At 45.1% G+C, this 15,519-nt stretch overlaps 1 protein-coding gene across 2 annotated transcripts in view; it reads left to right on the top strand.

Annotated features, from left to right (window-relative positions):
- DOCK1 (dedicator of cytokinesis 1) overlaps positions 1-15,519 on the top strand; it is a 495,164-nt gene that overhangs the window by 120,590 nt on the left and 359,055 nt on the right. For both annotated transcript variants that reach the window (XM_080823568.1, XM_080823569.1), the window contains exon 23: positions 6,585-6,693. In XM_080823568.1, coding sequence (XP_080679694.1) covers positions 6,585-6,693 — 109 coding nt within the window. The remainder of the gene's footprint in view (positions 1-6,584; positions 6,694-15,519) is intronic.

Here is a 15,519-nt window from a genome sequence, read left to right as displayed (position 1 = left end):
CAGGAAAGCCTGACTTAACATGGCTTAATGTGATGAGCTTCACTTCTCACCATATATATAACATGGAGCCCAGAGGAAGATTCCAGAGTTGATGCACTTGGTTCCTGGTTTCCCCATGTCCTTGGCTCCTGTTGCCCTTCTTCTCCGCCATCCTTAGGGTCCATCTCTGTGTCTTACGGCCCCAAACTGGTTCCTGCCCTTCCTTTCATCAGGACTGCATTCCAAGCCACAGAGAGGAGAAGGTATGGTGTAAACAGCCTTCCAGTTCCTCTCCTTTTAAAGAACTTTCCCAATTCCTACAAAGTGTCATCTCCGAACTATGTCATATGACCACCTTAGATGCAAGGGAGATTGTTAAGGACTTTTAAGATTTTATTTATTTATTTGATAGAGAGTGGGAGAGAGAATGACAGGGGAGAAGGTCAGAGGGAGAAGCAGACTCCTCATGGAGCTGGGAGCCTGATGTGGGACTCGATCCCGGGATTCCGGGATCATGACCTGAGCCGAAGGCAGTCGCTCAACCAACCGAGCCACCCAGGCGCCCCGGTAAGGACTTTTAGATGCGCTTATTATTGATGCTTTCAACAAAATCAGAGTTCTTATAGTAAAGGCGACAGGGAGAAATATATATTGGATAGGTGACTAACATTCTCTTTCTTATGCTTTTAACCTGAATTTCTCTTGCCTGACAGCTCAAAATGCCCCTAGCTTACTCTGGGTTCTGAAGTCCTACTTAATTAGGCCCCTGAGAGCTTTTCTCGCTGTTAGTTTGGGGTCAGTCTCTGAGACTCCTGTCACTAGTATCTCCTTGGCTTTAAGTCACTGGAGCCCTGTGTGACCCAAAGATGTGGTTCGGTCTTCTGTGCTGCACAGAAGCTCAGCAGATCCTTGCCTGTGACCCAGGGAGGTGTTTTATGTTTGATGTCCTGAGGAATGCCTTTGTTTTGGCACTGGGTAGCATGTTGGTACAGATCTTCATCCTGCTGCCTGCTTTTGTTCTGGAGTGGCCTTTGCGGGAGCCGTGGCCTGATCACGAAAGGGGTCTCTTTGCTGGGATAACTTGTTTGTCAAGAGCTGACACTGTCCAGGACAGAAGTGGAAAGAGGTCATGAGATGAGTAGCAGCAGTTGCCAAAAGGCAGTGAGACTTCCTAAGGCTGCCAAGGCCCTTGTCTGGGCATTCCTGACCTCATCCGAATACTGTGTGAATATGGAGATTTTGATGACCAGGTCCTTCCCTCCTGCCCTTCCTCCCTTCTCCCTTGCTTCTCCCACGTAAGTACTTAATGAGCTTGGGAGCCCTGACCGCATCCCCGACTTTAATAGTTTATTGGCCTTAGTTTTTTCCTAATTGCTTCCTAAATGTGTATCTTGGCTGCCTTCTTTGATTCCTGAGGGCAGAGAGGAACATATGTTCCTTTCAAAACTTAGAACACAGTTGCAGCCACATTATGTAGATAAGATACTATTTCTTACATTTAAATCTGTACTCCAAAACTGAGAACTCTGATTCTGTGGGAAGAAAAAAATCATGGCCTTCAAATCATGGACCACAGGGCTGAAGACTTGAGTAGGATCTCGTTCTGCTCACCCCCACTCGCCATGGTCCCACCAGCTATATTTCAGTAGCTTTTCTTCTGTGATCATCAAAGGCATGAATTCTAGATGAAATAATATTCCTCTTTCGTGTTGGCTTCTGAAAGAGAAAGCAGTCCTGTGTCCTACACAGGTGTCCCCTGTGTTTGCTCCATGAGAAGTTCCCGGCAGCACCTCTCGTGTGGTGTTCACGGAGCTGGGGAGGAAGCAGACTAGGGTTCCCGTTTTCTTACTTGCGCCACATTTATTAGCTTCAGAGAAAGACCATTGTGCTCACAGCTGGAGTTGACAAGAGTGTTTTCCTCTTTGCAGTTGGAATAAACGTTAGAGGTTCTTTATTTTTCTTCTTCTCTCAGAATGGTCTGCTGTGTTTTCAGGTAACGTAGTACTTTGTAAAATTCCCGGGTAATTGACAGTCATTATTCTTCCAGTGAACAAAGAGGTGAAACATTGGAGATAAAGATATGGATGCTTATCCCACTATCTTTCTCACTATGCAAATCCATACTTTTTGTTTTGTTCAGAAGGCTCATTTTGTTTTGAAGTGAGAACAGCAATTTTAAAACTCTGGCCCAAAGACATTTGGTTTAGAACCTACAGAAAGATTCCTGACAGCCAGGGGCACTTCTCCACTGGTTTTTGTTTGTCTGTGTTTTCTGTGTGGGTGGATCACATTAAGTGGAAAGCCAGAAAACAGACACATCCTGTTTCAGACCTTCTGAAGCAAATTACTAAAGCTAGTTATTGCTGTGTTCTTCTTCTGTCTTCCCGGTGCTTTGTGGAAGCTTTGCCTGTCATCCGGTGTGCATAATTAGTTATTGATCATGAATAAGTTGTTGCAGACCTGTCATTCTGCTATCATTTCCTGGGTCACAGAAATAGAATGTAGCTAATAGACAACAGTCTTGTCATTCCCTGATAATGAATACTTAAAATGTATAAATAGAGCAAGGAATGATAACTAGCTCTTACTCATCTAGTTATCTACTGATAGCCCTCGGAATTCTTTCCTCAGCCCTTCTTCTACCTGAAGGTGGGTCAAACAAGTGGCTGTTCTTGGTTTATTTGATAAAACCAAGAGGTGAGACTCTAGAGGCTTCCCTTTCATTTCAGAAAGATGCGTCAGTGGGAATGCTGTACAATACTTGTCATTTCTGTGTTTTAAATATGTTGATTGGCAGCAGAGAAACTGCTAAGTTTTCATCTTTGAGGGATTCTTGGTAGAAATTTAGATAGCATTTACTCATTACTTATACCTTATAGATTTTGAAACTGTTATTGGGGGCATACGGATTTAGAATTGTGATCTCTTGGTTGTGGATTTATAGGCAAACTCACTTTATTGCTCTTTGCATACACTGTGGTTTTTAGAAATCCAACGGTTGTGGCAACCCTGCGTCAAGCAAGCCTTTTGGTGCCATTTTTCTAAAAGCATTTGCGCGTTAATATCTCTGTGTTGTGTTCAGGTAATTCTTGTAATATTTCAAACTTTTCCCTTGTTACTATATTTGTTATGGTGTTCTGTGATCAGTGATTATCAATGGCTGAAACCCCAGATGATTATTAGCACTTTTTAGCATAAAGTATTTTTTTAAATATTAAAGTATGTATTTTTTTTTTTTTTTAAAGATTTTATTTATTTATTTGACAGACAGAGATCACAAGTAGGCAGAGAGGCAGGCAGAGAGAGAGGAGGAAGCAGGATCCCTGCTATGCAGCAGAGAGCCCGATGTGGGGCTCGATCCCAGGACCCTGGGATCATGACCCGAGCCGAAGGCAGAGGCTTTAGCCCACTGAGCCACCCAGGCGCCCCTAAAGTATGTATTTTTTTAAGACAAAATGCTGTCACACATTTAATAGACTGCACTATAATGTAAACATATTTTTCGTATGCACTGGGAAACCAGAAAGTTAGTTTGATTCTTTTTATTGCCATACTCATTTTATTGCAGTTGTCTGGAAACTGAACTCACAGTGTCTCTGAGGGATGCCTGTACCCTTTCATCAATATGAAAACTTGCCCTTTATCTTTTGGTTAATATTTGCATGCAATATCTCTTCTCTTCTTTGCTTTTAACCTTTCTGTGTCCTTATATTTAAGCTCTTTCTCTTGTGCATAACACATAGCTGTATCTTTATTTCATACAGTCTGAAAGCCCTCTTAACTGAGGATATAGTTTGTTTGGATGTGATGGGTTTAGACTTATTTTCTGTTCATTTTCTCTTTTATCCGTCTGTATTACGTTCTCCTTTTTCTCCTTCTTTGCGTTCTTTTGTAGAAAGCCTGATGTTCTTTTTATGGTCTCGTTTTCTCCTCTTTTGATGTGTTAGTGATATGTTCTTCTACTGTTCTTTTAATGATTATCCTACATGTGACAACATGTGTGTTTGAATTCTTACAGAATAATTAAAATCATTACTCTTGCCACTCCCCTGGTAACACTAGACATGGCTGGAACAGAGCACTCTATTTTCACATGAAATCTCCTTTTTAAAATTATTATTGTTACGCATTTCAAGATACCTATATTTTATGCCTCATAAGATACAACTGTTACTATTTTGTATAGTTAGTATTAATTCAATAAGTTTTATATTTATTATCATTTTTTGATTTTACTTTCAATTTCATGTTTCTCCATGGGGTTAGTTTCCTTCTGTGCTCCCCCCCCAAAAAAAAACTCCTTATAGAATTTCTTTTAATAAAAGTCTGCTGCAGGGTTTGTGTGAAAATCATTTACTTCCTCCTTGTTTTTAAAGGAAATTTTTATTTAATATAGAATTATAGTTTGGCAGTTAGTTCTTTCAGATACTGTGCTCTTCTCTCTTCATTTCCATCTTTTCTGGTGAGAAATCAGCTTTCAGACTTCTTGTTATGTCTTTGAAGGTGACGGTGTCTTTTGTTTGTGTGTTTTTCCTCTAGTTGTGCTTACAATATGTTGTTTCTGTGGTTATGAGCAGTTTTAGTATGGATTTTATAGAAATGCTTTTACTTTCTTTTTTCTCCTACATTGGATTTTCAGAGCGTCTTGAACTTTGGATTGATTTTTCTCTATTCATTTTGGCAAATTTATTGTCATTATCTATTCTGGTATCATATTTGTCACCTGTGTGTCTCATTTTCTTCTGGAACTTCAGTCATATGTGTATTAGACCCATCTTTATACCCTACATATCTCTAACACTCTTTTGTTTATTTTCTCCCTCTGTGCTTACTTATTTTCATGTTGATCATCTTCCACTTCACTAATTCTACCTTTTACTTGATCTGATCTCAATTTACCCCACATAATGAATTCTTAATTTTAGATATTATAGTTTCTAGTTTTAAAATTTTCATTTGATTTTTTCTGTAGATTTCTTACTAAACTTCCCATCTTCTGTTTTCTCTATCAATTTTTTCATATTTCCATCTTTTTATTTTCTCCATTTTTTTCCATTTCCATTTATGTTGACATTCTTGCTAGCTAGCTACAGTATCTTGACCACCTGTCATTCTGTTTCTGTTGTCTTTTTTTCTTTCTCGTTTGGCCACATGGTCTCTTCTATTTTTAGTTAATTTTTACTTAAATGTAGCTCCAGGTGATGGTCTCTTCTTTCAGAGATGATCATCCTTTCCCCTTCTAGGCAGGACAGTGGGACTGATCTTTTACTCTAACAAGGCTCTGTGTAGCCTTCGTAAGCTTTGGTCTACATTTGGTTGGCTCCTGGTTCCCCAGGGTTTTCAGTGGAGAGTCTGCTCTGTCATGTGCGACCCATCTCCCTGGCATTTTCTAATTCATTACCATTCATTATCTTTGGAGACTGATAGAAAGCCCACTCTACAGAGATTTTCACTCTCCTATCCCACACGGCTCTAGGATTGGCAGATGTCCTGAGGACGAGAGTGACTGCGTGCTTAAAGCCTCCCCAAGTGTTTGGACTGGTCTGTAAAACATGACTCTGTTGCTTCGTGTTCCCTGCAAGCAGGAGTTCATGATTGTAGGCTATGCACCTTTTAAACAAACTCCGATTGAATAAAATCCTTTATAAAATGGATACACTAGGTTACAGTTTCCCATTTTCGACCGGATTTGTTGCTTTACATTGGAACTCATTTAAATATAAGATGACCTCTAGGGTAATTAATTATCACTTAGTTTACAGAATTTTCCATTGTACACAAGTTTTCAGGTATGGTATACTTTAATTAGGCAGAAAGCTAGTTTATAATAAGAAAACATCTGCGTTGCAGCATTTTAAAATGCAAATGTGTTGCTTTTTAGTAACAGCAACTTGAAGTAACTGCTAATAAATAATTTATACGTGAAACTTATTTATAATTAGCAACATATATTTGTCTCTGTGTAACCAATGCACAACTTCCTTATTACCCATTTATTGAATATGCTCCACCTTGTGATAATTTTTCCATTACCAGCAATTCTGTGATGAATGAATTGTATAGTGTCATTACTCTGAAATAAAGTAATTTTGAATTTACTATTATAATATCATTTTCAAATGGTTACAAGATGGTGTTAAATTCAGGAAATTAAATTTATGTTAATTATGTGACATTGTGGGTTTAAAAAAACACTCGCAGGAAATACACCAAAATATTGACAGTGTAATCTCCGTGGGCTAGAATTAAAGCTGAATTTCTCTGCTACTCCTTCCTCTGGTCTTCCTTCCTCTTTCTCTCCTTCCCCCCTTTCTATACGTTTCCAATTTGCAGATTTAGAAAATGTATCATGTTACAATGAAAAAAAGCACATAAACGGTACAGTTAAAAACCAGCTTCTTCCGCCTGAGGCCCCAGCCCCCTGGCCGTGTGGCCCAGATGAACCCCGTTTCTGAGCTGCCTCCTGTGTTCCATGGATGTGGCGGATTTTCCCTCGTGTTCTCAGTTGCCGCCCCAGCAGCAGCTTGCAAGGCTGTGATGTGGGGGCAAACAGGCTTGAGGCCCTGTCCACCAGGCCTCATCGAGTGTCCTGTGCTCCGTTGCAGACTGTATGAAGACAAAGGGGAGGCTGACTTCATGGAGTCCCTGCTGCAGCTGTTCAGATCCATCAGCGACATGATGAGCAGCGTGTCGGACCAGACCGTCAGGGTGAAGGTAGGCCCTGGGGTGTGGCGGGAGCGGCCATCCTCACGCCCGCTGGGAGCTGCTGGGCTCCCCCGCTGGGCATGCAAGAAGCAGGGGCTCTTCCTCCCGCAAAGCCTGAGCTCGCGTGGCGGCCCAGGGGCGGCTTTGGTGGCGAGCGCTTCTGGCCCCCCGTATCCTGAGATGCTGTTTTCCCTTCTCTGTCGGTGTCTTCAGGCCCCCCGCCCTCTCTTTGCTCCGCGGTAAGGACGTGCTCTGAATTGATGCAAACATAAGGATGTTGATAAGAAAAATGTTCGCGTGTCACTTGTTGGGGTGTCTCGGGGGCTGGGCAGAGGTGGGGATGCTGAGGCTGTGGGCGCCCCGGGCATCAGTCGGACCTCAGGCTACGTTGCTGGAACGCGGATATGTCTTGGTCCCGCACGCTTGCCCAGAAGAGCGAGGGATCCAGCGTCCCCACCGTCCCCCTCTTTTTACCACCTCAGGTGTCCCCCCATGGAAGGACCTCACGAGAGGTTGTCGGCTGTGGTGTGGAGGTGCCGGGAGGCGGGAGCACGGGGCGGCCGGCCTGCTCTCTGGCTTCCCCCGTTCTGGCCATTTCCATGGGGCTGACCGACTGCAGACAGAGGCGTGGTGTGCAGGCTGCCGCCCAGGCTGGTGCCCTCAGAGGACAGTAATCTTCTGAGTGACTCACTGGGCGGCTTTCACGCGACTGTTCACTTAGCTGCTGTTGCTGTTACTCTCCTCCCTTAATGCTCTTTTAATGCGTAATTCAGAAAACATTGTTATGGCTGTTGTCTTGAAAATGTTTTGGAAAGTGATTACCATTCCATCTGCAGCAAAGACGTGTGTGTGTCAGGTGTGTCCCACGGTTGCTGTGACCAGGGCCACTGTCACAACCAGCCCTGGGTGGAGCGCACGGGGCCTTCCGTCTCAAGGTGGTGCAGCTGTCCGCAGAGCTGCTGGATTCTTCCATGGACGTGCTTGAACTTGATGTGAACTTCTTGTAGAAAAACTGGTGATCTACAGGGAAAGGGATGTGGTGCGTCGTTGAAGTTTTAGGCTAACCATTTTGGTGACTTGCTATGCCTCAAGCTGCCTTATTGTCCTGGGGTTAAAATTAGCAATGTGTTCAGGATACTTAGCACTACATCCTGTGGCATTTCAGAAAAACAGGCACGGCGGGCGTAAGAATAGATAAAAATTACAGGAAGTTTGAGCCCAGACATAATTTTAGATTTCTTTTTTTTTTAATTTTTTATTTTTTTATAAACATATAATGTATTTTTAATCCCTAGGCGTACAGGTCTGTGATTCGCCAGGTTTACACACTTCACAGCACTCACCATAGCACATACCCTCCCCAGTGTCCATAACCCCACCCCCCTCCTCTTCCCCCCCCCCACCCCCAGCAACCCTCAGTTTGTTTTGTGAGATTAAGAGTCACTTATGGTTTGTCTCCCTCCCGATCCCGTCTTGTTTCATTTATTCTTTTCCTACACCCCAAACCCCCACGTTGCATCTCCACTTCCTCATACCAGGGAGATCATATGATAGTTGTTTTTCTCCTATTGACTTATTGTAATTTTAGATTTCTAAATATACTCTTACATTATTAAATTTGACTGGGCTTGACTCTTGTCTGCCCACCTCCTTCTGTGTTGGATTATTCAGTGAGTGGAGTCTTGCAAGACCTTCCTTCAGTGGGTGTTTTCTCCTAAGATGGGAGTGAAATCAGGGATGTTCACGCGTGATGAAGACTTTATGTCTGCGAGATCGGCCGGCGGCAGAGTGTTGTTTCAAACGTCGCCTCCCTTGTGGCTAATTTTGTACCTTGTTTTTACACAATAGGTGCTCTCTGCATGGGTGAGATTTGAAGACTCTCATCCCAGGTCCCCGGGTTTTGCGTTGTTCTCATCCTCCAGGCTTTGCTCTGCGGAAATGGAAATAACAGTTATGAATCATCTTCTAGAGAGAAGATACAAAAAAAAAGACCGTGGCATTTCATAGGGTTACGTGTTGTTCCCCAAAGGGTGGCTCTTGGTGGCCGTTTTGATTTTTGTGAGGATCTGTGTGAGATCTGTGACTAGGAAGTCCGCACGCTGTCGTGTCTTCCCGGCACGATGTGGGGTGAGCTGACGGGATGGGGAGTGGGGGTGTGCCTGCTCTGTCCCCAGAGCCTGCGTCCTGCAGTCACCTTCCCAGAGCTGCTGCCGCTCCTTCCATCGCCCTGGCCGCAGAGGGTGCAGCCCCGGCATGTTATGCCTTCAGGGAGAAAGAGGCCAGAGGAGTTGGGGAATAATTAACTGCAGGACGAACATGGCATCAACGTCATTGTCATTGGTGCTGCCTTCCGTTTGAGTCAGTACCAGACATTGTTCCTGGGTTGCTGAGTGTACGGGAGCACGCACACAAAGGGGGTATGTTTTTGTGATGTGGGCGAGGAAACTGCAGGGCTGTGTGGGCTGTTCTGTCTCTCCCTTCTCTGCCTGGAGCACTTCTGGATCCTTCTCTGGGGAATCCGCGTGTTTCTGGAGACAGACTGACCTTTGTGCTGCTTTACTGTCCCTTAGTGAATGCCCCCAACCTTGGGGCTGTTTACACCTTTTGGCCATTGTGAGTAATGCTGTGAATCTAAGTTTGCAGGTAATTGTTCAAGTCTCTGCTTTTACTTTGTTACCGATATGTAGGGTATATATCAGATGTGGAAATGCTGGGTCATATGGTAATACCATGTTTAATTTTTTGATGAATTACCATATTTTCCACAGCAACTGTACCACTTTACTCAAAAAGATATTATTTTATCTTTAAATTTATCTTTCTTTTTTTATCTTTAGATTGCTTAGTGGATTTACCTTACCAGCTATTTCTGGCAACTTCTCAAGCCTGAGGCTTATCGCCGCCCCCCTGCCACCACCTTTAGCAAATGATGCTGGTCTGTCTGCTTTGCCGAGAGGATCCTTTAGGATCTGTCTGATGTCACCTTTCCTTTCTCATCCCCATCAGAAGACTGAAAGTAGCCTTCCGCAGGTGTGGAGTCTCCCCTACCCACTCCTGCCTCTGGGGTTTTGATCAATCCCTTACTCATCCTCTCAGTCTAGAATCTTTTGTCTGCATATCAGATTTCCCTTTCAGTTTGTCTGCAGTCATGCCCAGACTTTCTCAACACTCAGCAGGTGCTTGTGGGATCCTTCTCTGCTGTCACACTTCTCTCTCTCCTTCCCATCCCACGAGGGGTTCCTTGTACCATGGTCAACGCCCCCTGGTTCTCTCCTCTGCTCTCCCCTGTGTGATCGTGGTCCATCTCTCCCCCACGTTTGATGCAATGGCACTCAGATGTGGGCTCTCCAAAGCCAGACGTGGCCATTCCGTCCACTGCCTTCTCTTCCCTTTGTTCTCCTTGGCTGTGATACACATGTCTATGTTTGCTCATGACCGCAGTTCTTCTTGATAAAATTGTGCAGAAAGTTTTTTTACTCTCTCTACCCTCAGTGCTGTACCTGCCCTTTCTTATTTCCTGACTGTATTTCAATGTTTTCCTAAAACTCACATCTGCTGGTGGCCTCCTCCTTAGAAAGCTGTGATGTTTTCCAGCTGCCTGGAGAGATGGGTCAGATTGCAGTTTCTGCATTTCAGAAACCTTCATTGCCAGCCCAACCAACCCTCCTAGCCTTTAATTCCTTGGAGACTGAAGGTAACTAGAGTGCCTTCCTTAGAGAACACAAAACATCTGGATGTTGGGAAGCCTCCCTGAATTAATTCCAGGGGTTGATAGAATCATGAGCTCCCCGTGCTAGAATAGCAACAGCTGATACGCATTGATCGCTTTCTGTCCTAATTGCTTTACATCTATCAGTTTATTTGATCCTTACGATAAAACTCTTAGGTACTCTCCTTGCTTTCACATGCAGACAACCAGAGATGGGAACTAGCTTGCCCAAGGCCATATGACTAGCATGGGAATGGAGTGATGATTAAAGCCTACCTTAAATTCCAGAGCCACATTCTTTTCTCTTCAACTCCCCTGGAGAACAGTGTTAAGTACCAGCTATCTGACTGTATTTAGAAACGGCTCATACCTGTCGTCCACACTGGTGGACAGCAGCTCTGTGTCTGATGCTTTGGGGCTGTAAAGGCATAAATATCATTTCTGGTGGACCTTTCCGTCAAGTGGACATGTGGTATGTTCATGCATAAAGCAATTAAAAATACTTTGATCAGGGGTGCTTGGGTGGCTTAGTTGATTGAGAGTTCAACTCTTGATTTCCACGCAGGTCATGATCTCAGGGTCCTGAGATCAAGCCCTGTGTCAGGCTCCACGCTGGGTGTGGAGCCTGCTTTAAATTCTCCTTCCTTTCCCTCTCTACCCGCCCCCCCCCAAAAAAACCCCAAACAAACGAATGAACAAGCAAACAAAAACAACTTTGACCAAAGGCCAAAGTGGGTTTGAAGGGAATAAAGGGAGTCTGATGGGGCTGGTCACGGAGGCTTCTAGGAGGACCAGTCATGGTCCTTGGTCATGGTCCCACTATGTTGGCCGTGGGTTTTTCTCTTTCTTAACCAGTTGTTGATTGCTAGGCTAGATTTGGGGTGGTTGGGGTTTTACGATCAGAGTTAACACACGCATTGCAGATTTACTCAATTCCAAAATATTGGAATATTAACTCTATGGAATGATCCTAGAAAAGACCACCTTGCCTCCTAGGCATGGTCTACTGGTGTGTCTAGGGAGAATTCTAGAACTTTCTGTAGAGAGAAACTTTGACCAAGATCCACAGTAAGGAATAGATTCTTGGTGTGTATGTGTGTATAAAGCTGAAAGATGTTTCATGGAAAGGTTCTTACCTTTATTCCGTATGATACCCTCCAGTATTTTCTATTCTAATGTCCATCAGTCTATTTGGAACTAACATATTTCACAGAAACAAAAACAAAAAATAAATTGTGGGTTGACAGGCACTAAATTTTTTTCCGGAACGGCTTGTGTATTTCACCCCACATTTAAAAGCCTTGCTCTTTATCATTCTTCAGGTTTTTTCTACTGTTTCTCCTTCAGTTTATATGAGAATATGATTCATTTTCTGTGTGTCTTCCACTGACTTACAAAGACTCGGGCCACTGTAGCTCGGTGACTTTCCCTCGCGGAGAGTGGATTGGCCGGGGTGAGGAGTAATTGAATTCAAGGCCCCCACGTTGAGGTTGGCACACAGATGCGGGAGGCCTTGTCTTCCTTCCCAGGGCTGCCCCTGGGTGTGGGCTTTCTTCTTACCATTTGTGGTGCTGGTCCATCTGGGCTTCTCTGGAAGGCTCTGTGTTGGGAATAAGTTGTACCGTGATTGTGGTAAATGCCATTTTGGGTGAGTTTTGTCCTCTGAGAAGCACTGTTTCATTTCCTTAAAAACTGTATCCTGACTTGAAACGAACAGCACTCACTTGCCATACAGCTTGTCTAAAATTCTTCTTTATCAGAAGATTTTGTTGCTTTCTCTCATTTCTAAGCTAGCACTAGGGGTCCACACCGCCTGTCACAACTTTGAGAATTCAGAATTTTGTGACCTCAGGAAAAGCTGTCTTGGTGTATTAGGGATGATGACAAATAAGGATCCAAAATCATCGGTTCTTCTTGCAGATGAGGACATGAGGCTCACAGGGAACTCCGGACCTTCCAGGGTTCAGTTACAGAACTGGCTGCTCCCCACTTTGCCCCTGCCTTCTAAGCCCTCCCGGTTTCCGCTTCTAGTGCTGTGTGCGAGATTGCAAGATTTCGTGAGGATGTGAATTACCGCTTCTCCTAAACAATGTGGTGTTTCTTGTGCCCTTGCCCTCGTTTTTTTTTTTTTTTTTTTTTGAATTTTACTTATTTATTTGACAGAGAGAGAGAGATCACAAGTATGCAGAGAGGCAGGCAGAGACAGAGGGGGAAGCAGGCTCTCCACCGAGCAGAGAGCCTGATGCGGGACTTAATCCCAGGACCCTGAGATCATGACCCGAGCTTATGGCAGAGGCTTAACCCACTGAGCCACCCAGGTGCCCCCTTGCCCTCGTTTTTAAATGTAACTGTGATCTTGTTAGAAAAGTGGGAAATGCCAAACATCGATAAGAAAAAGAAGACTCATTTACCATTCATCTCCCATGAATTAATTACCCTCTTAGCGTGTTTGTCTTTATAATGGCGTGCTTTTTCTCCTTCATGTCATCAGATGTCTGTGGGGATATGTGCTGTATAGGATATGTACAGGCATGCATATTGACATATATGTACGTGTGTGTGTGTGTGTGTGTGTATTTCCATATGTATTTCCCTGTATCCTGTAGTATTTTTCAAGAACATGTTTCTTAAGATTGCATGTGACCTCCTGGTTATGTCCTCACTGCTTGAACCAGTTTTCTGTGTTTGGGAACTTGGATTGTTTCTAGTTTTCATCTCGATAAACAGAGCTTTAGGAAGCCTCCCTGGCTGGCTCTCTGGTGGCACAGCCCTGGCTGGTTCCATCTGGTTTCCTGGGAGGCAGCCAGAGTTCCGAGTGTGCTGATGTGCCCCCGAATTATGGCTTCGTGTGTCCCCCTCTGCACTGTTGTGTCCTGTGCCACCGCCAGGTCTTGGTTTCCCCTGGAGCCCGGGTTCTCCCTGTGCTTGCTCTTCACTGCCCGCCTCGTGGGACCCAGCCTCTCAGGTGCAGGGTCGTGGGGCTGCAGAGCCATTCTGTCCGCAGAAGCCACCGCTTCTGTCGGTACCAGCTCAGTGGCCATGCCAGGCGAGAAGATGAGAGCTCTGCCATCCAGCTCCTTCCAACCAGATGATTCTGGGTCCTGAGGGAACCAGAGGCACCTTAAAGAGATTGGTAGCATCTGAGCCAGGAAGGTGCACTAACAGCAAACAATGAAATGTTTCTTCGTTCTTGTTCTGAGGTTGGGGATGGCTGTGGACTGTGGTGATAACCCAAGAGTAGCAGAGATGTGAGGCAGGACGTTGCTTGTCTGTCTCTCATCACCCACAAGGACGAGCGTGGGGTGGTTTGGATGGTGACCTTCCCGGTCATGCTGTCTGCTGTGGGGGAAGTCTGTTGGATTAGAACATCCAGCCGTTGAGGGTCTGCAGCTCGGGAGAAGCCAGGCCAGGCCTCCCGGAGAGTTCTGCTACTGACACAGAGAGGAGAGGGAGGGCCAGGACTCAGCAGCTGTGGGGATAAGCCACGCCACGCCTGGAGGAAGAGTCCATCTCTTGCGACAGCTGGACCGAAGCATTTCAGACGGGGCTTCCTAAGACAAATGTATTCTCTCCTGTTCCTTCTAGGTGCTTGTCTTCATCTGCTTGAGCCATTGCCACAGAATATCATAGACTGCTTTTCCCTCACATGCTGGAGAGCAAAGGCAGGAAGCAGGTTCTTTTGATCCTTATTAGGGCACTTATCCACTCACGGGCCCCACCATCATGACCTCATCTGACCCTAGCCACTCCCCACAGGTCCTAGCTCCTGACACCATCGCACTGGGGTGTACAGTTTTGACATAGGAATTTGGGGGGCATATAAGCATACAGGTGTAACTGTGCTCTGGGGGTCTGTTGCATGCCTTTCTCCTGGCTTCTTGTGGAGGCCAAGAGTCCTTGGCCTGTAGACACCTCACTCCTGTCTCTGTCTCTCTCTTTACGCCGGGTTCCCCTGTGTGTCTGAGTTTTTGTGTCTCTCTTCTTCTAGGGACAGTGGTCCTATTGAATTTGAGGCCTACCCTGTTCTCGTATGACCTTGTGTTAACTTGAATCTGTCTGCAGAGACTCTTTCTAAATGAGGTCACTCTCACAGGTACTAGGGGTTAGGGTTTGAACAGATCTTTTTCTGGAACACAGTTCATCCTACAACGGAAGTCAGTGTAGACTCTACAGGGATGCCAGCGGCACCCAGACCAGCGGTTCAGGAAGAGCTGGAGGGGCAGCGCCCGGTGCCCGGGGCCCAGACCTCAGTGTGAGGTCTTGTCAAAATGGAGATTCTTACTCAGTAGTTCTGGAGAAGGGGACCCAAGAGTTTTCATGTTAATTCTGCTCATGTTGGTCCCTGGGTAACACTTAGAATTGGAAGTGGCCAGGGCTGACCTAGCATACAGAACATTCTGGCTTCTGTGTGAGCACCAGCAGAAGGGGAAGCATGGGAGTCCGAGTCTGGGCAGGTTTCCCTTCAGGGCTGGCTTTACCCGGGCTTCCAGCCCTCATCTGTCTGATGTTCTGGATTGTTCTGATGGTGCAAGTTCTCCCTATACACAGGTGAAGAGATGCTTGGAGGTCAAGTCATGACTCAAGTCAAAAAAGAAGCAGCAGCAAAAACAAAACCACGGAAAGGTGAAGAAAGTATTTTATGACTGTCTCTTAGTAACCCATCAGCTCAAAATGCTTCCAGTTTCCTCTTACTGCTTTCTGGTCTGTGGCTTCCAGACTCTGCAGAGAGTTCCACCGTCTGGCCAAGGGATTTGAACACATCAGACACCACGCTTCTGGCTTCTGCCAGACCGATAGTTGGGGAGCATTTGCCTAGCTCTGGATTTCTGGAATCTCTTCTGGCCCCAGTGCACACACTTCTTGGGTGCTCCCCTGGGATGCTTGGGATACCACCCATGGGCAGGACATCTGTATGGATACACTTGCCTCCTTGAGCCTCTCCTCACCCCCCTTGGTAGAACAGGGCTCATTGTAACAGTAGCAGAAATGAAAGTAGTTTCTTTCTGCCACTGTCCTTGAGCCATCAAACCATCTGTATTGGTTTTCCACCAGTTGTGGTGCATGGGAATGCATATTTTGATGGTTCCAACATACATGCCATTTAGTTTCCTGCTTCTTTGCCATTA

The sequence above is a fragment of the Martes martes genome, assembly GCF_963455335.1.
Source record: "Martes martes genome assembly, chromosome: 14".
NCBI lineage: Eukaryota > Metazoa > Chordata > Mammalia > Carnivora > Mustelidae > Martes > Martes martes.
This window is presented reverse-complemented; position numbering and strand designations above follow the sequence as displayed.